General features: G+C 36.8%; 1 protein-coding gene across 4 annotated transcripts in view; it reads left to right on the top strand.

Moving 5' to 3' along the window:
* Positions 1 to 26816, top strand: part of LOC131160168 (autophagy protein 5) — a 74014-nt gene that overhangs the window by 18151 nt on the left and 29047 nt on the right. The window contains exons 3-7 of one of the 4 annotated variants that reach the window (XM_058115550.1): positions 1973 to 2039; positions 3361 to 3450; positions 4479 to 4566; positions 7781 to 7924; positions 14259 to 14390. In XM_058115550.1, coding sequence (XP_057971533.1) covers positions 1973 to 2039; positions 3361 to 3450; positions 4479 to 4566; positions 7781 to 7924; positions 14259 to 14390 — 521 coding nt within the window. The remainder of the gene's footprint in view (positions 1 to 1972; positions 2040 to 3360; positions 3451 to 4478; positions 4567 to 7780; positions 7925 to 14258; positions 14391 to 26816) is intronic. The other 3 variants (XM_058115551.1, XM_058115552.1, XM_058115553.1) reach the window with 3 other exon arrangements.

Consider the following 26816-nt stretch of genomic DNA (forward strand, 5'->3'; position numbering starts at 1 on the left):
AGCTGGATTCTTGTTTGGCTTCCTAAATTGGTTTTACTTTTTGTAGAAGTTAGCTATTATTTAAAATCCATTTTGGCTCTCACATCATCCTTTTTAGGGCAATATTTTTGCATTTTGACCTTGCCTTCAAGGATATGCACTTCACTTTGAAAATGTTTGATGCAATCAATGGAAGGATGAGTTGGGAGCAAATTCAAAAGTAATAGAATGTCTTCAAATTCTATTGCTATAGGAAGGTAGAACCATGGTCTTAAATTTCCACGAAATTTTCAAAATTTCCGGTTTCCATCACCCTCGAAATCAAAATGGCAGTTTATTTCCATCTTGCATAATTTCTATTGAAATTTCAACAAATCATTTTAATTGAAATCTTGAAATTTTAGCTAAGTTTGTCGAAATTTGAGCTATGCAATGAACTTTTCCCAGAATGCAAATGAGAGATTTAAGAGTGAAGAGAAATTTCTCTCTTAATTTATTTTTATTGAAACAAAAGATTATTACAAGTGCTTTTGAAATTTATGAAAAAGTAAACTTACAACAACATTTTATTTAACTATTCATGTCTAAATTATCATTATTTGTATAATAAATAATATTTAAATGATTTATGAATTTCATTTGTATTAACCGATTCACTAAATATGTTTAATGGACATTATCTTACAAATATGTTTGATGCACATATTATATTGCAACTTCTCTACCTCATACACAGCATAGATGTATTTACTTGTAATATATTAGTCCTAAAACTTACATTATTATGTCTATTAATCATTTCTAAAGCTTTATAAAAGAATTCCATGCTTTAATTTCCATTATTTTTTCAAATTGAAATCAAAATTGACATCGAAATCGTAATCTCCATTGAAATTTCCATACTTTTGGAGCTTCGAAATTTGAGTCGAAATCAGACCTTGGGTAGAACTGTAATTTTTTTTGTTTTAATTTATTTTGTGAACTTATTATTTAGTAAATATTTAGGAGTTTTTTTTTTGGATCAATTGGTTAATTTTATGGTTCAGTAGTAAAGTGTGATTGAGTTGCTTAGCATCCAAGTATTCTTGATTTTTCAAGTTTTAAACTTTTTTGCAAGCCAATCATAACTTCAAATTGCTTAGTTGCTGATTTTTTTCCCTGTTTGCTTGGCAGTCAGTATTCTTGGCCAACAATAAACATTTTCATTATTATATCATGTAGAGTTGAATGGATGAAAATTTGAGTTTGGATTTGTGTGTAGCTGCTTGGCCCTTTCGAGGAAAGCTTCTTTCCTTCCCTATCCTCCTTTCTCTTGTACTTTTGTTATTGTTCATTGCAAAAAAAGAAAAAAAGAAAAAAAAAGAAAAGCATCATTCTCGATCTACTGTTCATAACCATTGATCCCTTGTACTAGAGAGGAAAGCTCGTTGCCTCTCTCTTTCTTTTCATCCCATCATCTTCTTTAGTTCACAAGAAACTGCACTGGTTTCCATCTGCTACTGAATAGTCCCTGTTTCAGTCTTAAAGCCCGTCCATATCTTGCCTAAATTCATGTTGATACCTCTATGGTTTTTCAAATCCATCAAAAATTCAATTGCAGCAAGCACTTGCTTAAGTTTGTTGGGTTGGAGATGCTTCAGTGTTTTCCTTGGCACTGCCTATTTGCTTTTTTCAAATTATAAATCAAGTGATGATATGCCATTGCATTTATATTTAAGAAAATGCAGCAAAATTTCTAGGGAGGAAAGATTTTGGTGCTTTTATTTTGGAATTTATTTTTTATTCGTTGTGGCATGGATATGCTCAATGCTACACATAGTCATATCATGTTGTTGGCCTCCTGGAGGGTGTGCATGGAAAAATATTGCAAAACAACCAATGAATTAAAAACTATGATAGCTGAGAATGGTAGTTGTTGCATGTGAATTTTACTTGTTTTATCCCACTGCAAGATCTAGGGTTTTATTGCTTAATGTTATGTATGTTTATGCAGGTATATACCAACTGGAGTTCTTTTTGACCTTTTATGTGCAGAGCCAGAAAGACCTTGGAATCTTACGGTACAAGGTTTATTGGTTTAATATTGCGCCTTCGTCAATCCAATTGACAAAACTATGTCTTGCATTATGGAGTTTGAATTTGAAACTTGTTGAAATTAAGGAGATGGAAAGCCGTTATATAGAATTTCATAATTTGTATGTACGAGTGCGACATTGAGTATTATAGGATAAATTATGATATTTTTGGGTAGTCTTTGACAACACAGTCAGTATGTTATTTTTTTGGGTTGAAAACTATTTTGAGCTTAGAATCAATTTTGAAGGAAGTTGGTTATTGAAGCTTCCTCTAGTGATGTTTTGCAGATCAATGGTGACTTCCTAACCAAATTGTTATATCATGCATGTTAGCATTTGTATTATAAAATTTCATCATTGCTGTCTCAAATGGGTCCTTAGTTAAGCTCTTTTTAGTTCATGTGCCATAGTTCGTTTAAAAATATCTCTTCTTTTAAATCATTTAATTTTTTAATTGCCTTGAGCTGAGTTATTCTCTGTTTTCCCTAGCCTAACAGCATCTCCCATGTCAACCAATTCAACTTTTCTAATCCATGTATCTATTGGTCTCTGCTGCACTTCTCCAAACTGTCTTATGTTATTCTCTCTCATTTTATCTTCTATTGAAACCACCCCCGGCTTCTCTCATATGCATCCCTTTCTTGTTCCATCTTTCCTTGAACATTCAACAATCCTTTTGAACATCCTCATTTCAATCATATGTTCTTTGATGGTTTTTATTTTTTTTCCTAATTGTAGTTCACATAACAGGACTAGTTTTTAATCTGTGTTATAAATTTTTCTGTGTAATTTTTAGGCCATTTACAATGCAATATAAAAGGAGAACTATGACATGAAATGGGTTTCTGCGCTTGAATGTGGATGTTGTGAATTTGTGGCTGGGCATATACATTTCCTAAAAATAAGGAGGCAAAAATGAATTTTAGGGGACCATTCCTGCAATATTAAGGAGAAATTTGGACTTATCATAAGAATGTAAATTTTTATTGCATTTTCCAAGTATGATTCGTAGATCCTACATGACTATTGCGCTTTGGCAGGGGTGCAAGCCATGCACATAGCATGGAATATGATCATACAAGTATCTGTTCCATTTCAATTGCTGTGTGAAAGTTACGATTTTGTTCATCCATCCAGTCCATGATAGAATGACTTTAGATTGATTTCCTTTCAAATGTATGAAATGGTAAATTGTCTCGACAGCCATGGATGACATCCTTAATTTTTAATTATGAGATAATTTTTTAACTTATTTAATGACAAAACAAGTTAGTTCTCTAGGTTTAAGTTGGAGCCTCTTTTACAGGTACATTTTAGAGGTTATCCGGGAAATATTTTGATCCCCTGTGAAGGTGAAGATAGTGTTAAGTGGAGCTTTATTAATTCGTTAAAAGAGGTAAAGATAAATGTTTCTTCTTTTTTCTTTTCATTCCTCTTTGAACAGTTCGCAGTTGGTGTTTTAATGGGAACTGGAGGTACAAGTTTATTTCAGGATTAAGATTATTGATTATGGTTGCTTGATATCTTGTTTCAACTTTTTTTCTTTTCTCCTAGATTGTCATGGAGAATCCAAGAAGGGTTTAAAATCTATATAATGCCCTTGGATTTTGGGCTCTCTTCTTGTTAACTGAGTGGCTATATGTTAGCTTAGATTCCTGACAATGGATATTAAATTTTCTAACCTAAGGTTCGTGGGCTTGGGGTTGGGATTGTGATGCCATTTTGCTTCCCCTATGCTTGTAAGAATAAGGTGAGGAACCTTAAAGTCCTTGTTTCTCCTTCATGATGGACCTTATTTTCTGAGATGTTTTGAGCCTTAGACTTGGGTGCGGTTTACCATGGGTATCAAGCTTGTCAATGATAGACTGGGAACCTTTGTTGGACCGGTGCTGCATCATTCATATTTTCCAGGTTCCATATGGATTATAAAATGAATTTTAATTCAGTGTAAAATCCTTTAGCAATAAAATTTAGTATAAACATGCGGATAGAAATTATGATAATGATAAGCACTCTGCATAGAAAGAGCTAGTCCTCAATTTCCGTGGACAACCTTTTTTATTTGATGGACAAGTCAGATGACTATTAATTTGTCTTCTCTCTTTCTGGTATCTTTTCACAGTATTTTATGTTCAGTTGTTTGATTTCACCTTATTTTTTATTTTTCTTTTTTTGGTGGGATTCTGAAGTGGTGGGGGTGCACAACTATTTTCATTGAAAAAGAATAGACTGAAATGTACCTATGTTTGGTTCCTTATGGTACTTTAATATGCCTACAGGCTTTATATATAATTAAAGAGAAGTGCACGAATGTTATGAACATGCCTGGTGGGGGTGGGCTACTATTTTCATTGAAATGAATGGAATGAAACTTGTATCTTTAAAGGTTTTTTTTTTGTTCATGATACTTTATTATGCCTACAGGCTGCATATATAATTAATGGGAACTGCAAGAATATTATGAACATGTCCCAATCTGATCAGGTGGAGCTTTGGCGCTGTGTGTTAAATGGTATGCTTGCTAGTTCAGTTATGGATACACACTTACACAGGCACATAAATATATTTGTATACACACATGCCTGCGTGTGCATGTGTATGTGTTTGCTTATGTTAATTAACCAAATGGGAAACTAGAATTAATATGAAAACACAAATTGAGTCGAAGAATGGAAAAAAATTGTGATATGTTATTTGGTGTTCCTTCAAGATGAAAGTGAGAATTTAGTAGGGGATTAAATACACTGTAGTCACGTGAAAACACTAACACCCTAGTGAACCACATATTGGTACGAATGTTTCGAAGCGTGGTACATTTTCATTTTGGAACATTAAATCTAACGATCCAAAGCTTTAATTCAATATTTTTCACATTACTTTTTATTAGTTAAAAGTGGGGAATCATCACATTTAGTTCAATTTCTGTCATTATTGATCTATTTCACGATAAAAAGCCTCTTCTAAATTTCGGAACACCTCAGTATTCTCTTCAATATACACAAGTGCCATAACACTTTTTCTCATCAATATATCTATTTATGTATACCCCTAATGTTCCACATTTTAGAGCAGGTGCCGTATCGTGATCCTGTTCCCATTCTATGATCCGAAATGTTCCACCTTCTAGGCAACATTAAGGCAGATAGATTCATCATATGTATTCAACTCTTCATTAAGTCAACCAAGGCAATTAATCATGATAAATGTATCAATTCCTATTTGACTGGGAACATATATCATCAATTCATCATAATCTCCTTCCTCTCAAGGTCTATGTAATGGTCAGTGAAATATGAGGTATAAGGATTTGCATGCTGATGAAATCGTAATTAAGGACATGATTGATGGATTAGATTTGGTGTTGTTGTCATCTTGTTGAGACTTGACAATATGTCCAAATTGTTAAGAGTGACATTTTGGAGGGAAAAGGATAAAGCCTTCTTACTATGACATTTTCTAGCAGAGTTGGGAGATTATCAAGGGATATAATTTTTTTTATTAGTTTCATGGTCAGGGTGTCAAAAGGAAGAGTGAAACCTAATTTCATTATCCCTGTTCCCAGGTAGGACCATTGTTCTAAGATAAATGATTTTAGGCCTGTTAGTTTGGTGACTAGTATTTATAAGTTTGCTTCCTGTGTATTGAGGAAGTTCTATGTGACATAGAGTGTTTATATTCAACACAGATTGATTCTGGATGCTGCACTGCTAAGTGATCATTGATGATATGAAAAGTAGTAATCCTTGCTGAATTGTTTCCAAGTTAAATTTTAAGAAATCTTATGAAAAATTTAATTATATTTTTTGGCAGAGGCATTGGCTAGGAAGGGTTTTGGTGTTCTATGGAGAAATAAATCACAGGTTGCCCATCCACTCCCATGTGTGTGCAGTGTGCAGAAAACTTGGTCTACGGCTTCTAGAGGACTTCTGCTGGGAGATATGCTTTCTGCTTTTTTTTTTTTCGTTTTTGTTTACTTTGGTGGTTTATGTGTTAAGGTAGGCTGGTGATGCATGCCTAAGAGTGGTATTATTATTTAGGTTCTTAGGGTGGTTGAGGAAAATGTTGAATTCTTACATCCAAGAGCTATTCTCTTCTCATTTTGGCAATGCTTTGAAATGTGCTTCTTCATTACAAATCTTTGAAAATATTTTTGGGCCTAAGATTAACATTGCTAGAGAAATACTTACATTATGTGGAGGGAAATGAGTGTGCTTGAGGATTTTATAGTTCTAGCTACCTGTTCTGTTCTTGATTGACCATTGTCTTATCTAGCTTTTTTGGTTAACCGTTGAGATGATTTTTGTGGGATCTTGTTATTGAGGGGGTGGGCAAACTTATTTATGGTGGAAGAAAGATTCTATTTGTTTAGGTTAGTATCAACCTAGAACCATTGCTGAGGCTATGCCTCACTTTTTTATCAAGTGAAGAGCTCACCTCTGCTTCACAAGAAGGCTACTGAATGGATGGAACCTGTGAAACTGAAAAAAATAAAAATAAAAATGAAAGAGTGCTATCTCATTTTATGGTTGACTTCATGTGAAGTAAAACCTCCCTAGCTTTGTGCCAAGCACATCCATGGCCTTAAGTAGGTTCTTCTTTCTTCAAAAGCATTCCTCACTCAGTCAGACAACCCAACCTGATAGCCATTTGCCGACTGAGCTTTGCATCATTTGCAAATGATTGTACTCATAGATGAGCTAGTAGAGTATAATCTATATGCGACTGATTCTAACCAATGGATAGTGTGGCATAAAGAATTAGATGTACCAAATTGTGTAAAAGAATAGTCAGACAAAAAGTAGACTATTTGGCATTCACGACTTAATAAAAGGGATCACACTATGGACAAACTTGTGCTTCAATCTGTTAGCTCTTACTATTACTTGATAAATGATGAAAATATTTATTCTGTGAAATGACTCTGCTAGTGGGATTGCCCTAGAGATAGGGCTTTTGTGGAAACAACTGTCCTCACAGGCTGCCCTTTACAATTTTGTGGTCAGGTATCCTTGCAGATGAAGCTAAACAAGTACAGCAGAATTAGAATTTGAACTTTAAGTTTAAAATACACTTTCCCAGCAAATAGACTGCGACATAGTGCAGTCCCTGTCCAGGCAGATATGGGAATATTCCTCTTTATTTTGTCCTTAGTCAAATTTCTTTTTAAGGTTGCAGTGAAGATTTTTCTCCTGCTTTCTCTTGTAGTTGGGCACAGGTGATGCCGAAGGGATCATTTGGTAGGTTGCGAGACTCTTGAGGAGGCCTAGGTCTAGGGAGGTTTGTGTCCAAAAACATCTACTTGGTTTCTCATCCAGATGTGATTTAGAAGCTGGGATGGGGATATTCCTGTATTTCGCAACTCCTTCATGTCTGAGGTTGAAGTATTCCCCTTTTCCTTATGTTATTATGATGAGGATTAATGTTATGATGATGATGCTTCTGATGAAGATGAAGTTGGCACAGTTGAAAAGCTAAGTTCTTGGTTGTGTCCTTTCTAGTCGCTTTTGCATGGCATAGAAAAACTAGTTTACCACATTTATAAATTATTCAAAAATTCAAATAAAAATGCACGTGCGTGCAGCTTTTCTGAGCAATTTTATTAAAAGTTTGGAAGCTAAGTTGAAATCAAATATGTATCTAGCTTTCCAGCAATTCATGTTTGTGGTTATTTCATTTTGATCCTTTTAGCCTGGTTGTCCGAATTTACAATCCAGATTCTGTTGCAGGTAACTTGGAAGGTTATCTTCGGATTTCATCTAAGCTTAAACTTGGGACAGTTGGGGATGATTATACTGTGAATCTGAATTTGTGCTCATTGAAATCTCAACAAAGCACAGCTGAGGCAGATACTACTGGACCAGCTAAGACAGGTGTGCACGGCTGAGGCAGATACCAATTTTTTGTGTCACACTGAGGTTATAGAATAAATACTTAAAAAAAGCATTAATGCCAGCCTTTTACTCATTATTTTCTAAGCTTTGGCTTTCTACAAGCTGTAGATGTGTTTGCCTGTTTTGGGGGGGTAAAGTATGCATGCAGATCATTGGAGGATGGAATAGAGATAAAAAAAACAGAAAACCTATTAAAAAATTTGAGAGAGAGAGAGATCTTTTTGTCTCTCACACAAATATTTAATATTATTATAGACCATGAAATTTTCTCCGCCTATTTGCTTCATAACACTCGCCCTCAAGCTGGACTAATCAAATTGCTCAAGCTTGATGCATGTAAAGTTGTAAACTCAACATGACTTGCAACTTAAAAAATGTTAGTAGTTATTTTTAGAAAGTAACATGTTACCGTCATGCTTTTTGAGCACATGGTTATTTTTTATTTTTTAAATTTTGGAGGAATTGAATACAAATATCAGTTCAATTTTTCCTACTTCAAAGAAAGAAATGGACAATTTAGTTGTGCTCTTTAATGAGGAACACTACAGCTTATAGACTTGAAAATTCAAAATATAGATATTTTTTCTATTTCTAATTCTTCATGATGCTCTAATTCACTGAAAAAAATAAAATAAATTGAAAAATCAAGTTGTTATAGAGGGAGCCCTGTAGACAGGGGCTGCTGAAGTCAACAGGTCTCACAAAAAAAATTCTTTCCTAGTGGAACCACAATAGGGGGATGCCCTCCTTGTGCATCACATGCAACAGTCCAAGCCACATCCTATACTAAATGCCTATAATAATTAATTAAAAAATAATCTTTAATTAGAAGTGATCACTCCAACTTTACTCTGAGCAAATTCATAAATATGCTTTTAAAATAACATGAGGAGAAAAAAAAGAATATGGCTTGGACTGTTGGCAGAAATTCAGAGTATGTCGTTGACAGGTTTTCCCATAGGATGGAACTTTTGAAATCAAGGAGGAGTTGAGTACGGAAATTGAGAGGTTGATAACTGGGAGACTGTAGTTTGGAAAAATAAATTGGAGAGGAAGAGTTGATGCACATCACGTTAGGAGGAGAGTGGCAAACCAAAGTGACGGTTCAATCTGCTTTGGTACACTGGGGGATTAAATTTTAAATGAATGTTTTTTTTATGGAAATTATTGTGATTTTAAAACTTGTCAGAAGCAGATTGCCAAGAAATATGGTTGTGGCTTTTAGGATTAGTTTAATTTGCAAGCAGCATCTCAGTTTAGATTTAATGAGTGCAACAATGACAGTCAGTTTCAATATGCTTAGTTTGCTAATGATACTCAATTTGATTTTATATGCCTGCAACCTGATTTTATCAGCATAGTTTCATTGCCATGATGTGGTGTATTTGGTTGGAACTTGAATGTGGAACTTTTAATGGAAGGATGGCGTTTTCTACTTTTGTGTGGGGCAGGGTTCTTTTCTTGGCATCACTCTCGTGTTCAACATTTAGTTTGTTTACTGGGATGTGGTTTATTTATAGTCAATGAGATTGGATGGATTTGATTTTTAATTAATCTATTGCTATTTTAATCTTTTGTTTTCTACTTCTTGGGAGGGATTTTTCCTCCACTCCTTGTAATTGCTTCTTTATCTTACTAATATTTCTTCTCTTATCTAAAAAGCAATGTGGCTGCATTGAAAGAGGAAGACCAAGTTCCTACAACAGATGCTTTAACAACATAAATTCACTAGTAGACTGAGCTATGTTTTTATATTATGCTTCCATGTGAGATCTAGCAAAACCATTTTTGTGTCTTCCCCAAAAAATTAGAGTACCTCTAGAATAATGCAATCCAGTAGTAGATCCTTAGATTGGCGTTAGCCTTTTTAACCTGCACATGTAAACATTGTACTCATCCTGATCACCCTGTCAAGACCCTGTTGGAAAGTTCTATAAGGTAGTCCTTTGATTTGCAGTTTGAGAAAGTTCACTGGGGGAAGAGGGGGGGGGGGGGGTTTGGGGTTTTTTTTGGGGGGGGGGGATTTCATGTTTGTATGAGAAAGGTAGGGTTTTGAATTGTTTGATTTGGGTATCAATGTCAGTGGCACACTTGATTTGCAGTTGCTCATCTTCTGCGTATCTACAATTGTAATATTTCTATGGATTAAGTTTCTCAGGAGATTCATCTATTGGTGAAAAGACAAGGTAAACATTGTGGTTTTTTTTTTTATGTCAGATTAAGTTCAAGGTGAAGGCCATTCCATCTTTGTTCAATGGGGCAAGAATGGCGATTGGTGCCTTAAATTTACAGACACCATAAAATTTGCTGTTGGCTTTCAAAGATCAGTTGCTCAAACAGCAGTTCAAGGAGTTTTGGAGAAAGTTGGAAGGACTGCTTATAGGGAGGAAGGACTAAAGCTGAGAACCAAGGCTTCGCATGTTCTAGTCCTAGAATCCTATGTACTAATGTTTCAATGGGTTTTTAGTAAAATGTAATCAATTTAAATATAACATATGCCTGAATGTGGGGTACAATGATTCTCTCTCTCTCTCTCTCCCTCTCTCCTCATGATACTATTCTTGTTCCCCCATCGTGTGTTTGCTATGTTGAAGCTTGGTCTAGGGTATGACGAGTCCAGTGGTTCAGATTGAAGGAAAATTCTCCATTTGGACAAGGCAAGGGGAGTTCTTCTCTGCTTTTGGTCGAGAAGAATTCTATTCGCAATAGATGGGTGAGGTTAATGGAAGAGGTTGTCTCGTGATTCGTTGAAGGGTTATCGGTTTTTGGTTGGATGCAGAGGGGTTTTCGGTGTTCTCGAAAGTATATTCAAAATTTTTGGCTGTTGATTAGGTGGATGAAGGTGGGAAATTTTTTGGAGTTAGGGTTGGGCTGGAATCGTAGAAGGTTTTCTGTGTTCATTCCTGGTGGCGTAGAAGGTGAGGGATGGCAATGCTTTGCAAGAGTCTTCAGTGACCTGGCAAAGGAGATTCCAAAGATGCGGGTGAAATAGGTGCAGGAGGTAAGCCACACTTCAGATTGTGGAGGCAGGTCATTCTGGAAGATAATATAGATGGAGGCAAGGGTTGCGAATCATCAAGCCCTTTCTGGAGGTTGAGTTATGGCGGCCGGCAAGGATGATAGGTGCTGTATGTCTGGTGGTGTGGTTCAGTTGAACAAGGATGAGCTTCCAAAGTCAGCAGCAATTGCTGTTAATCAGCCAGTAACCTCAGCTGTTCGATCAGAGAAGAGTGTCCACTCAGTTCAGGCATCTAGGGTTTTGGAAAGAGCATGGAAGATGGCAGAGCCAGCTAGGGTTGTGCTTGGGGAAGACGAGACAAAGAATATTGGGCGGGAAGCTTTGTTTTTTTTTTTTTGGACCTAGTTCAGGTAATTGAAAAAGGAGCAGTGCCTTTTTTAACTAAGTTAGATCAAATTATTGACCAGGCCCATGGTCTTGGTAAGAATGAATTGGGCCATTCTTTGGAAACTAGAGAGGTTTCTTCTGAGTCAGGCCACTCTCAAATGGACCATTCTTTTAAACAAGCCCATTGTATGAATAATGCGGATCAGGCCCAAGAGACTGGTTTAAATGTTCAAGAAAATGTTCAGTGCTCAAATAGTTCCCAAGATGTTCCTTCCAATGGAGTTTCAATAGACAAAGGCTGCTTGGTTGGGATGGCTGGGAGTGATGGATAAAAAAAGAGCACTTGCATGATGCTGTTAGGGAAGGATCTTCTCGGCTTAAGCAGCAATTAATAGAAGTTGGAGATCAGATTGAGGAAGAACAGAAGTTTCCTGCATTTCAAACCCAGAATTCTCCCATTAATTGGTGTTGGCAGACAAAGGGCTGTCTTCCAAGCAGATTCCGAACCGAATACAAATCATACCTTGCAATGTTCAGGTTCAAAGCAGATTGGCCAAGAGAGATAGCCATATGCATCAGAGAGTAGCAACAGTACTGAAAGGCTTAAAGAGAAAGAGGCGATGAAGGAAAGTCTTGTTTCAAACAATTCTGGAGTTTTGGTTGATGATTGCAGCAAGAGGATGCTGTAGCAAAGGTTTACAAGGGTTATGGTGTTTTGGGTAGAATATATGATGCCTCAAACCTTAAGGCAAAGGGATTTAAGGGTCCAAGGTTTATACTCGTCAGAAGATTGTGCAGATGGGTGGGGATATGAAAAAACCATTCGAAGGAAAAAGAGAGCATTCTGGTGAGGTAGTTCCAAAGATTTTAAAGAGGAATTTAGAAGGAGGGTTAGTTATTATGGAATACATAGATGTTAAAAAAGAGAAAGGCAATTCTTGTGATGGGATTGGCTAAGGAAAGGAGGTATTGAAATGGGGGGATTTATCAGATAACGAAAGCGATGGTCTAAGTGAGTTTGATTGTGGTGAGGGTTTACCATTAGATGAAATTAAGGAACAATATGAATATGTTTCTAACTCCAATAACGGTTTAGGGGACTTGATGCACACCCCTCCCCTTTGGGAGGATTGGAGGGGGTCTCTTTATTTGAAAATGACGATTTGGTTAATGAGCTGCAGTGTAAGGACAGTACTTTACCAACACCAGTGGGGGGAAATCTCAAGAAGAATCGTGAATTTCAAGATCTCATGGATAAGTTGGATTTTAAGTGTTTTGATCTTGGGGAAAATGAAGTGCATCTTGATGGGTGTATAAATAGAGCTAAAAAGGGTCAACAACAGTTAGCTGGCTTGAAGAGTTCAGTGAACTATGAAGGAAAAGGATTTAAGAGGGGGTTCCTTGTTTACTTGTTAATTTTTCTTTTTTCTTTTTTTCTTTGTATTTTTTTTTTCATTTCATTTCATTTCATTTTATTTTGTTGTTTTGGATGGTCTTCTTTCCCTCTTGTGATGTAAATTCTTTTTCTCTATCTAATATACCTTCTTTTATTATCATATATATATATACACACACTTTAAGTATTGGATGCCATCTTGGTTGCTTTAGTTGCTATAGGCAAGAAGAAGCATGCATTTGCTTCGTCTCACTACTTAATTGATAATAAGTGACTTTAAAGTAAAAAATCGTAAATATGAAGGAATATAAAAGATAGAATGTTCATCTAAGAAATAAGGAAAAAATGCATAGCAATAGAACTTCTTGTTGTCTCCAAATCAGGTGCAAGAAAACGAAAAACCCAAAAGAAAGAAAGAACTTACAATGTGCAAATATGTTATTTTAATGAGAAAAAAGAAAATTTATTTGAATACTAGTTATTAAAGAACTAAATATGAAAGAAATTAAAAAATGGTATCTTTTTTTTTTTTTTATTTTTTCAAAAATGACTAACTAAAATAAACAAACTTAAATAAGCCTAGATAAAGGGAAAATAGTGAAGAATTCAAGGCCTATTTTAGTCATTTAAAGCCAATTTGATAATATATTGGGCTATAGTGGCCTGCAATGGTTGCTACAATACAAAGTTATGCATCAGAGGACCAAATATTGCCTATAACGGTCTTCAAAGCCACCGATACCATTACATAATGGCTGATAAAACCATTATTCCTCATTTATTTAAAATTATAATATAATAGTCATACTAAACATATTCAATTAATATAAATAAAATTCATAAATTAGTTAAATATTATTTATTATACAAATACAGATAATTTATTTTTTCATATATTATCAAATTTCTGAGAGCTACAATTCATATCCTTCCTGTGATAATTAGTTCCAATGAAAAGGAGGATGAATTAAGAAAGTAATTTTTATTTGGGTTTTGAATCTCAAATTTGAATTTTAGGGAAATTTCACTCTTTTGTTAAAATTTTGAACTCTTGATATTTCAAAAAATTTCAGATTATTCATGGGAATTTCATCGGGAGTTTTGTAAAATAATAATTGAGTGCCATTTCAATTTTGAGGATGGTGGAGAGCAGAAATTTCGGTGGAAATGTTGACAATTTTGTGGAAATTTAAGTCCACAATCACCTTATGCCTTACCTTTCAAAACATTGTATTAGAGTACATTAACCCACCTTTCTCTTTCTAAAACAACAGTGGAAGACTATTTTCCTAGCTTTGTCAAGCTTCTTTTAGGCATTCATGGTTTTCCATTGGGAATAAGTGGAATGTACTCATATCGGACTAATTTGGATATATAATGTATTGATTGCTGTGAATATCTGTGTGATTAAGCTTTAATGAGTCTGTTACTCTTAATTATTAGGACAGAAACATTCTTTGCTATTTTGTGTTTATTACTGTTATCAACAACTGGACAACAGCTATTACTGTTTTTCTGTTATTTTGGTTGTATTTATTATTATTATTATTATACTGATGAGCCCCATTTAGGTAGAATTCCTGTTCGGTTGTACGTTTGGAGTGTTAGTGAGGATTTTGATGATTTAGAAGACGCGCCTCAAATTGATAGCTGGGACAAAGTATCTTGCATAAACCGACCCATTGACATTCACAAAGAAGAAGGTAAGCTTACATGCGCATCATTTGGCTTGTGGAGTTCACTTTTTAGTTTTTCCATTACATATGCCCAGAATATGCTAAAGTGATTTATTTGTCTCTAGAGAATAGCAGCGTTCCTACTCTTTTATGTTAAACATGCAGAGAACATAGGTCACCCATGTTTCTAATATGTGGCTTTTTTCCATTGGTCTACACTTTGTTTTTTATGTTTCTGTTTTTTGATAAATTTTGTGGTTAGTCTATATTATTATTTTAATACAAAAAGAAGAGATCAAAGAAGAAAGATTGTACAAAAAGAAGAATAAGAAGTCCTTTGAATAAATGAAAACAAAATGAGAGATCTCATTTTGTTCTTTTATTTTTTTTGGTATTTTTTAGTTGTTCTTTTCTGGATTGTTCCAGGCCTTTTTTGGGAGAAGTCTCGTTCTCCCTCATGTAAATTCTCTTTCTATTAATGAAATATTATTTTACTGTAAAGAAAAACTATAATCAAAATAAAAAAGCTGCCAATCTGACTGTAGATCTGGAAAACACACCATACAGTGGCAGCATCAAGGATCTTGAGCCATGGGAGAGATTGGAAGGAATGGAAGAGAGTAAGGGGAAGAGAGTGGAGAGGAAATACATAGGGGAAACTCAAGTTCACTTCAAATTCAAATTCAAATTCAACAACTGTCAATGCAATGACTTTCATACACTACTTATAAGAAAGCCTCTTCACATGAAAATGCACATATACCCCTAAAACTACATTACAACATTACATACCTCTATAATACACAAATATTGCAAACAAGCTCCCAAATACACATAATATATTAATTAAACTAAACAGAGAATAAACTATTAACTGAACCAAATAATCTCTTAACCCAAATTATTGATTATTCTCCAATGAGTATCTCCCCAAGGGCTTGCTTCTTGTCCCACATCAAATCTCCCCTACTTACAAAAAATTCGACCTTGAATTTTGAAATGTTAAGAGTATCAGCAGAAAGAAGCAAACTTGAAGTCTTTGAAAATAGCGCTTGAGTGATACAAGAAACCACACTCCATTGGCAGCACCATAGACTTGAATTAAGAATCAGTATCAATGAATACATCAGAGATAACAAACTCAACAATAGAAATGTTTGAGAGACCTTGGATGTCTTCAAACACATTCATTTCCTTGCTTGTAGTGTCTTCAAGTTGAGTAGTTGTGACTGATTCTTTGTCTTGGTTGATTGATTGAGTTGACTTCAAAATTTATTTTCTTCCCATTATATTGGAAGACGTGTTCTCATGTCCTCGAGTCACACCCAAATCATTCAAACAAGGAGTACATGGCCAATATTCATGGGTATGATATCACACCAAACATTGTCAAAGTAGTCACCAATCTGGGTAGGAACTGAACATTTTTCACAAACATGTATGGTAGTCCTATCAATCTAAGTTGTCTTATAAGGCTCTGGGTGAGGTTTTGGATGAAGTTTCATATGAGTGACCCCATATGTAGAAACTATATTCAAAGGGCATCTTCCATCAGTGAAGATTTTGCCAACATGTCCTCCACATTTGAGAAAGGTGCGGAAAAGCTTGAAATTGCGGCCAAGGTATGATAAATGGCATTCCTTTGTCTAATAATTTGTTACCATATTGCTGGATTTGTACATATACCCACTGCAACTGTCTCACCAAAAGTCGTTAATACAATTTGGCCACGATTCTCATTTTATACATGTAAAACCATAAGTTCATCTTCAATTTTAAAAAACACTGTCGTTAATACAATTTGGCCATGATTCTTATTTTATACATGTAAAACCGTAAGTTCATCTTCAATTTTAAAAAACTATCTTCAAGTCACCTTTGACCTTGAGTCTCACGTAGAAGTGAAACTCATTCACGTACAGAACTCACAAATTGCGCAATAAAGGCTGATTTTTGATGCTGGCAGCTATAATTTCTTGCTTTTTGTAGCAAACTTTGGGCGGTTGCTTGCAATATATTGTGTCCACAACCAAAATATCTTGTTGCAGGTCAAAATATCACAGAGAAAACCCAAAATATCGTGGCTGTAGCAGTTTCTTGCGAGTCTGGAAAATACAGGAGTTCAGTAACACTTTCATGCACGTGGCTGGCCTGTGGGTTGCTGCCAGTGCTCCTCCGGTGGTGAAATTTTAGGTGAGGGTAGATCAAAGGGGTGGGGATTGCAGTGGTGGTGGCAGTGTGAAGAAAAGAGCACAGGAAACTAGGGTTTCTGGAAGGCCAATGACAGAAGGTTTGGCTGGGGTGTGGGGGCCTTCTGGTGGTAGGAAAGCAACAAAACTTTCGGGAAAGGGGCTTCATGGGGTTCTGACTTTGATGGTGTGGGTGGTGTTGTGAGAATATTCTAGGAATGGGGTGTTCAAAATCAAGGGGACGCTGGAGTTTTCAAAAACAGTTCAGAATTGTACTGAAATTCCAAGGCAGAGAAGAATCAAATGGAGAATGAAGAAAAATAGAGAGTGAAGAAGAAAAATATGATGATGAAATAAGATGAAAGAAGAGAAGAAACAGAAGCAGATTTTTGACAGAACAGAGGAGAAAGGAGGAGAATAAATGGAGAAAATTAGAAATCGGAGAGAGATTTAAGGAAATTATGGAAGAGAAGAAGAGGAGGAGAAGAATAAAAGAAAAAGAGGACAGATACTGCTGGGCAGCAGGGGCTTAGGAACAAAGAACTGAGGATAAGAACCAGAGAAAGATCAGAACGAAGAAGAAGAGAGGAGAAAGAAGAGAACAGAGGGGAAAATGGGGAATTGAAGTGGGAGAACAGAGGTCAACATTGGGCTCTGATACCAATGCTGCAAGGAAAGCATCATGGATACGCAGCCCTAGAAGAGATTAGAAGAAATTGAAGAGTGGAAGGATGGGGAAGAGAGGAGATACAAGGGGGATACTCACGTTCAGTTCAAATTCAAAAACAACCTTTTCAAAAAGAATGAAGATATCAATCCAACTAAAGCCAGTCACAGGGGGATGAATCTGGAGCACTATTCTTTGGCCTAGAATGAGTTGGCCCAACTTCAAGAAGAAGGGCTCACCGAACCAACAAGGTCACAGTGGGCTTGTGAAGCTTTCTATGTCAACAAGAGGGCTGAACAATCTCGAGGAAAGCTTAGGCTTGTCATCAACTACCAGCCCTTCAACCATTTTCTTGCTGATGACAACTTCCCATTGCCAAATAGGATCAACTTATTTTCACAATTATCGGAGGCCCAAGTCTTTTCAAATTTTGACTTGAAAGCGGGCTTTTGGCAATTGGGTGTCCATCCAGATGACAGGCCCAAAACAGCCTTATACCTAATTTCCACTACCAATGGATTGTTATGCCATTTGGGCTCAAAGTGGCCCCGTCCATATTCCAAAAGGCAATGATTAAGATCTTCCAGCCCATACTTCATTATGCCTTAATCTATATTGATGATATCCTTCTATTTTCAAAGAACACAGCATCACATGCTAAGCTTCTGAATCAGTTTACAGATATTGTGGAACACTACGGAATTATGCTATCAGAAAAGAAAATGATTATTGGTGTCGAAACAGTTGATTTTTTCGGTATGAAGATTAGCCAAGGGAACTATGAGCTGTAACCACATATTGCTACACAACGCAGCACCTTTCCAGATAGCCGGATGACGACAAAACAATTGTAGTAGTTCCTTGGTATTGTCAATTATATGACATACTTTGTCCCAAAGCTGGCAGATTGCACAACACCACTCCACAAGTTTTTGAAAAAGAAAGATGTGCCCCCTTGGGAGGCTAAACACATAGAGGCTTTAAATTCACTCAAATAAATGACCATAAAATTACCACCACTCCAAATTCTTGACAAAGGAAAGAGAATCTTGCAGACTAATGCTAATGATTACTATTGGGGAGCAGCCTTAATTGAGGAAAAAGAAGACAGGGCTAGACATATCTGTGGATGCAAGAGTGGAGCATTCAACGAATCAGAATCACACTATCACTCCACCTTCAAAGAAATATTGGCGGTAAAAAGAGGGATTGAAAAGTTTGAATTCCAGCCGATTGGACATACTTTTACAATTAAATTGGATATGTCCTTTCCAAAGATGATCCAATTCAAGTAGAAGATCCTCCCGCAAGGACAACTTCTTAGATGGGCGATTTTCACAGTACAAATTTGAAGTAAAGCACATCAAAGGGGAGCACAACATTCTTAGTGACTTCCTATCAAGACCAACAAATCCCCAAATGCATCCCCAGGTTCTCTTCCTCATGGCATCCTCATCTTCTTCATCTCTTTCACAACTTGTCCAGACCCTTTCCAATTAAATCAAAGATAGTATCCTTAGCCATACGATTGATAAGGGAAATCACAAAATGATCCAAGGTTTTTAGTCTCTTCTCCTCTCAAAATACGGATTAGTTGATGCACCAATAAAATACTTGGACTGACACCTTCTTTTTCCTTACATCAATGGCCTTTGGGTCCCCTCACTTTCTCATTTGACCTTTCTTAAGAAAGCATTCCTCCTTCTCTGGTAGCTGGCAAGGACCTACCGTCTCGATATGATCGTTCACAAACCTTGGACTTATGCCTTCGTAACAAATCAGAGATAAAGACTACGCCCATACAGTTACTTTAAATATTGACTACTATTTTTGAAAACAGAAGTACAATGGGTTGAACAATTAGATTTCATTACTGGGTCCCCACATTTACTGGTTATTTTCCACCTCAAAGGTGAGATCCAAATCCAAGATGGGAATAAGTATGTTAATATCTCTCCCATCTATGAAAGGATACGGAGTTTCAAAGAAAATCCCGTTGTGGATCCGCACCTGTCAACACGCAATTGGATTGATACAAGGAAAAACCTATGCTACATAAATCAAATTGACCTGGACATATTGCTGCATGATTTATTCAACCCGGTGCACTTTCAAGAAGACGAGAGAGCCAAAAACTCTCATTATCCTGTGTTATTTCCCCATTTCTACAGTACCTACCTAATAAATAGGTTGACACTTTATTATGAAGAACAACAGAGAGTAATGGGACTATTGAAGACTTGGAGATAATGACGGTCTACCCAGCTAATGAAGAGGAGGAATATAGGATGAAAATGGACCACTGAAGCAGTCACATGGGCATTAGCTTTATCTTTATTTGTATTGTTATTTTCAGTGTGTTCAACTTTGTCTTTATTTGTATTGTCAGTGTGTTCAACTTTATCTTTATTTGTATTGTCAGTGTGCTCAACTTTATATTTATTGTTCTTTATTAAAAGTTGTGTAAAGAAGATAAGTAAAAAGAATATGTCGGAGGCATATTCCAAGATGTCATGGCATATTCCCTCGCTCCTCATCTATTTAAAGGAGGTTTTAGCCTCTTGCCAGGCAGAGCAAGTGAGAGCAAAGAAGTCTCTCGTAAGAACTCTCTTGTAATAGCCACACGATGTATTCCTGTTGTTCTTGTAATCCTTTTGTTTGAGATCAATGAAATTCCTCGCAGTGTGTTCTTATTACGTGGAATATGCCTCTGACATATTCTTTTTCCTTATCTCCTTTACATAACTTTTGATAAAGAACAATAAAAATAAAGCCGAGCACACTAACAATACAAATAAAGATAAAGCTGAGCACACTGAAAATGACAATACAAATAAAGATAAAGCTAATGCCCATGTGACTGCTTCAGTCCATTTTTGTCCTGTATTCCTCCTCTTCTTCAGCTAGGTAGATCTCCATTATCTCCAAGTCTTCGATAGTCTCATTACTTTCTATTTGTTCCTCATAATAAAGTGCCAACCTGTTTATTAGGTAGGTACTGTAGAAATGAGGAAATAAGACTGGGTAATGAGAGTTTTTGGCTCTCCCGTCATCCTAAAAGTGCACCGGGTTGAATAAATCTTGCGGTAATCTGTTCGGGTCAATTTGATTTATCTAGTATAGGATTTTCCTTGTATCAATCCAATTGTGTGCTGATAGGTGCGGATCTGCAAAGGGATTTTATTTGAAGCTTATCCTTCCATAGATGGGAGAGATATTAACATACCTATTTTTGTCTTGGATTTAGACCTCACATTTGTGGTGGAAAATAACCAGTAAATATGGGTACCCGGTAATGAAATCTAATTGTTCAACCAATTTTGCTTTTGTTTTGAAAAACAATAGCCAATCTTTAAAGTAATTGTATTGGCGTGGTCTTTTTCTCTGATTTGTTATGAAGGCATGGGTCTAGGGTTTGTGATGGATCATAGCGAGATGGTAGGCCCTTGCAAGGTACCAAAGGAGGAATGCGTCCTTAGGAAAGGTCAAATGAGAAAGTGTGGGGACCCAAAGGCCCTTGATGTAAGGAAAAAGAGGGTTCCAGTCCAAGTATTTTATTGGTGCATCAACCAATCCGTATATTGAGAGAAGGGACTGGGGACCTTGGATCATTTTGTGATTTCCTTTATCAATGGTGTGGCTAATGATGCTATCTTGGATTTCACTGGGAAGGGTTTTGACAAGTTGTGAAAGAGATGAGGAGGATGAGGATGCCATGAGGAAGAGAACTTGGGAATGAGTTTGGGGATTTGTTGGTCTTGAGAAGAAGTCACTAAGAATGTTGTGCTTCCCCTTGATGTGCTTTACTTCAAATTTATTTTGTGAAAACCAGTTCGCCCATCTAAGAAGTTGTCCTTGCGGGAAGATCTTCTCCTTGAATTGGATCATATTTGGAAAGGAGGACATACCCATTTCAATTGTAAAAGTATGTCAAATCAAATGGAATTTGAACTTTTCAATCCCTCTTTTTACCGCCAATATTTCTTTGAAGGTGGAGTGATAGTGTGATTTTGATTCTTTGAATGCTCCACTCTTGTATTCACAGATATGTCTAGTCCCGTCTTCTTTTTCCTTAATTAAGGCTACTCCCCAATTGTAATCACTTGCATCAGTCTGCAAGATTCTCTTTCCTTTGTCAAGAATTTGGAGTGTTGGTAATTTTATGATCATTTCTTTGAGTGATTTTACCGCCTCTGTGTGTTTAGCTTCCCAAGGGGGCACATATTTCTTTTTCAAAAGCTGGTGGAGTGGTGTTGTGTAAGCTGCCAACTTTGAGAAAAAAGTCCGCCATATAATTGACAATACCAAGGAACTGCTGGAATTGTTTTGTTGTCATTCGGCTATCTTGAAAGGTGTTGAGCTCTGTAACAATATGTAGTTGCAGCTCATATTTCCCTTGGCTAATCTTCGTCCCAAGAAAATGAACTGTTTTGACACCAATAATCATTTTTTTTTGACAGCATAATTCCGTAGTGCTCCACAATATTTGTAAACTTATTTATAAGCTTAGCATGTGATATCATCAATATACATTAGGGCATGATGAAGTATGGGCTGGAAGATCTTGATCATTGCCTTTTGGAATATGGACGGGGCCACTTTGAGCTCAAATGGCATAATAGTCCTTTGGTAGTGGAAATGAGGCATGCAGAAGGCCGTTTTGGGCCTATTATCTGGATGGACGCTCAATTTCCAAAAGTCCTCTTTCAAGTCAAATTTTGAAAAGACTTGGGCCTCCAATAATTGTGAAAATAAGTTGATCCTATTTGGCAATGGAAACTTGTTATCAGTAAGAAAATGGTTGAGGGGTTGGTAGTTGATGACGAGCCTAAGCTTTCATTGAGATTGTTTAGCCTCACAAGCCCAATGTGACCTTGTTGGTTCGTTGAGCCCTTCTTGAAGTTGGGCCATCTCATTCTGTGCCAAAGAATAGTGCTCCAGATTCATCCCCTTGTGACTGACTTTAGTTGGGTTGATATCTTCATTCTTTTTGAAGGGGAGGTTGACAAAGAACTCTGGGTTCTTCCATAATGGCTTTGAGCCCTTCTTTAAAAACTCACTATGACTGTCACAATTTCCTTGAATTAATAGAGCCTTAATTTCCTCCAAAGACTAGGTGGTTTGGAAGAGATTAGGGGTCTAGGTCCATTGTAACAAATATGATCTAAATTTTAAATCTTATTTTGCCCACTGGACCTTGTTTAAGTGCTGAATGATATCGAATCCAATGAGAATATTTTTGTTTGGAAGGTTTGACCCCAAAAAATGTAACCTTGATTAAGCATTCTGGATGAAGCTTAATATAAATGGGTACACTCTTTAATCTGATCTGGAAATGTTCTCCGTTTGCTGCTTTGAAAGCTTGATTAGAAGGCTTCCATTTGTCTTTTAGGAGAATACTTGGTTTAAGGAAACTGCATGCTGCTCCTGTGTCGAAAAATGAATGACTTCAACCGGATTTGAGTATTTATCAATTAATAGCCAGATTGGAGTAGAGGGTGAAACGTAATCTCCTTTCTTAAATTGTGCTTATAATGATTCCTGGATGAAACATAGGTTGTGAACTTCTTCTGTTGATGCTAACGGGTAGCACTCATTGTTAATGGGTTCAGATATGAGAGCATTCTAGTGGATCAGCCTGATAACTCTTGAACTCTTCATCTTCATCCAAAGAGTCCGAAAGATCTGTCTGTTCACATTGCTTTAAAGCAAGGATAAAATCTTCATTTTGTTGGTCATCAATGGAGAATGTGGATTTGATGTCGTCATCTGAATCCCAATCTGAGACTTTGTGCAGCATCTGTATTAGTTTAATTCTATTTCGTTTCTGGGGACATATTTTTGCATAATGCCCATTTTGATTGCAGATGTAACATTGATGATCTTTTAATTCTTTCTCATGCTTCCTCTTTCTCAGATATTTCCAACGTTTCTCCTTGTTCTTTGATCTTATGGATTTTCTATGGGGATAAACGTCTTCTTGTTCTCCTGTTGGGTAAGAGCATTGCTTGTTTCCCTTGCACTTGATGAGGAGGTCCTTCCTTTTGCATTCCTTGGTGATTTTCATTCCCCCGTTTTGGACTCTTCTGTACATGTCATACTTTCTGCAGAGCACATCTAGATTCATAAGAGCACTATGATATAGTTTACCAAGGGAGCGTTTTCAAGTCTTTTTCCACTCATTTGAAATTCTCGAAAGACTTCTCCTAATGGATCAGGCAAGCTATTAAGATAGGCTTGCTTGAGGTTGATGTCATCTGGTCCGCAGAGAGTGTAATTTCATTCAGAGATAAAATTATAATGCTTCTCTAGATCTTTTATTTTAAGTGAGCAGCATTTAATCTTCATGTATTCTTCTTTGGCTTAAGTGACGTGGTCTTCCAAGGCAACACATAATTCTTCAATGATTGTGGAGTGAAGACATCAAGGTTCGGCACTTGCGATATCTGCAGCTGCTTGTAATATCCAAGGTTTATTTACCAGATTCCTAGTCTTCCAGCGAACTTGGAGACAACCCTTCCAATGACTTCTTTGAGGGTAATTCCCTTTTTCATTAATTCTGTTGTGCACCAAGCATGGAGTTCAAGGATCTTATTCCTCCACTGGCTTGGAGGGATTCCTTGAAATGAAATGGTTGGTCCATTTCCATTGTTGCTTGAACTTTGCATGGGAATAGCAGATGAGGTATTATTTGAGAGGTTGATGTTATCAAATGCTTCATCGTCTGTAGGACTGTCGTATTCTGTCTCGTGGGTGGATGGCTAGGTCATCATTGTAACCTCTAGAAGTTGAATCTCTTCCTCAGATGAATCATCATCCGTCATGATGGCAAGTGTTGATTTTGGTGTTTCTTCTAGATGTAATGGATCAGTCATCTCAGTAAGGAGTTTGGAGATAGGGTTATCCTTTTCTTCTTTTGAGTAGTGGAGACTGCCGTTGATTCAACCCTCTGGGTTTGTGTTGGCTTTTGGGTGTATTGCCTCTTTTTGAGATGGAGAAAAAAGTCACTGCCTCTGAAGGACACTTGCATTGATACCGGTTGAAACGTTGGTTGAAGAGAGCTGAAAGCCAAAGTGGATGGAGGGAAAAGAGGGTCAATCCTCGCCTGTCTATGTTGTTGCTGCTGGCTTTGCTTGAGGGAATATAGCTGAGCTTTGAGGTGCTGCATTTTTGCTTCTTTCTTTTTGAAAGATGGAAAGAATGCCAACATGTGCTAAATCATTTGCATTAGCTCCATCTTTGGATATGGTTCTAACATTTGTAGATGAGGATGAATGTGACATCGAACTTGTTCTCGACATTGTTGGCCACCTCTCTTTGGTTATCCATAATTTGCTGGAGCATTCTATGGCATTTTCTGACTGCCGATTAATAGTTGCCTCAGCTGGGGATACCTGCTTAGTAGATCATTCTGGTTTGACTACAATTGGATCTTTAATCTTCTAGAAGTGCTTTGTTCGGGATCGCACATCTTCGTACTCTAATGGTGGGAAATCATCATCACAGTTCGAAGGTCTTAGCATGTTAATCTAGGAAAATTTATCATCTTTTGTTCTTTTCCCCTCGTACTTGACATAGTTGTCAAATTTCCCTGATGGTTCTCCTCATAAGCCGACTTTTGGATTTTCGTCTTCATATCTCTTTTTGAGTTTTTGTTGGGACTTATTATTCTCTTTACCTCTAACTTCTTCTTCATCAGACTATTTGTAAACTGGATCATTAAGACATTCATTACAGGCACAATCGACGTCAAACCACTTATGACCTGATTTGGTCATGGGTTCATAAATTGGAAAATTGTCTCGCTTGAAGTATGAGATAGGGACTTGAGATCCTGGAGAAGCTGGATCGGCCAGGTTGACAAAGGTGGCTGACGGTCTGATCATGATCTTCTGGTCCTTTAGTAGTGATGATGAATTTTGATGCGTAGGATCATCATGGTGGGAAAGACATGCCGAGGATATGAGTTTGTTGAGGATTCCTGATCCTTTGGGAAGGAGATGTGAACACGCCATTTTTCATAGTTTTATAGACTGGATCATGGAGGATGATTGGCTTAGGAATTTGGTGAAGCTGCTTATACTTGGTCACCCAAGATTCAGGGAGAAGTTTTAGGAGTTTTTCACTAGGTAGATGCTTTGGGATGTGGACATGGCTCGGGACCAGAGAAGTATCATAATTAACTAGGAGAGCATATTGATTTCCCCGAGGGGCTGTTAGATCAAAAGAATGGTTCTAAAGTCTATAAACCATTTGATGGTAGAGGGTGATTGCTATGGAATTAGAAATCTGGGGTGCTCCAACAATCTGGATTTGGAAGCAGTCCTCATATTGGGATCAGATAGATGCAAATTGAAATTGGGGAAGACTGTGAAACTAACCGTCCCTGCATTCAACTTTGTTTGCATCGTGGCAATGCAGGCATGCTCGTACGTATCGAACTTTGAATCAAGGAGAGCAATTCTGGAGCAAATCGGAAGACCTTTTCTCTTGTGAAAGGTAAGTTAGAACTTAATTGCACCAACATGAATATGGGTGAATCCCTGGTTGATATACTTTTTGGGAAGCTCTAGGGAGAATTCCAGAGTGACAAACTGTTCTGCTTTAGTTGCCAAGAGTTGGTGAGAGTCGAAAGGAGAAGCCTCAATGAGTTCTTTGACGCCTTTTGGTATAACTGTCTTGCCAATGAATTTCTTTAGAATGTTTAGAGGGTATTTGGTTTTATCATAGACGTAATACGGGTTTGTAATCTGAGGACTCTTGGTTTGAGGGACAAGGCTATCTTGTGGTACATAATCTACTTTATACATGTAGTCCAGATGATCTAGGCTTATGGCTAATGAAGATCTGGGGGAAGAGCCGGGGGAAGGGGATGGAGTCAACATGGTTCTAGAAGACATAACTTCTTAATTGACACGATCAGAACCTCCTCTCACAACCTAATAGTGAACAGATCTCTTGCCCAACTTGTGAAATAAAACACAGAATCAATCAAAGTATCCTTGTTCTCTATCAATCATTAGAGAAGCCAGCTCTGCCCGACCAAAAGACAGCCTTCCTCAGCCTTCAAACAAGTCAAGGGCACCTTAGGTCTTATTCTATAATGACTTCAAGAGAAAAGGGAAGCTTAGAATGAAACCTACAATTTGGTTTTGTTCATCACTATTTTGATGTGGAGGATCCACATTGGATGTGGCAACCATAGAGCATACTGTGTTTGGGACAATCACCTCTGTTGTGGGTGATTAGTACTTAATATTGCATATTTATGAACATTTATACGCCATCTTAGTGCACATAAATAAGTTAAATCATCTACGTATCATGCATATAGAACTTATTGTGTGATTTTTGTGATTTGTAGGTAAATCGCAATAAATAATTGATTAGCTCTTGTGTGGAGTATGGAATGGCTGCAAGGACTTTAAAGATTCGAAGTACTAATTTGTGAAGTGAGGAAGGATGTTTGGAAGAATTGAATAACATCCAAGAGTGCTTTAATTCGGGCCAATTGAAGTAATGTAGCAGTTTTGCGCAGCTTTGGTAAATCAGTCATAACTTTTGACTTGGTTATCCAATTTATGCAAACTTGGTCTC

Source organism: Malania oleifera, chromosome 7, assembly GCF_029873635.1.
Source record: "Malania oleifera isolate guangnan ecotype guangnan chromosome 7, ASM2987363v1, whole genome shotgun sequence".
Classification (NCBI taxonomy): domain Eukaryota; kingdom Viridiplantae; phylum Streptophyta; class Magnoliopsida; order Santalales; family Ximeniaceae; genus Malania; species Malania oleifera.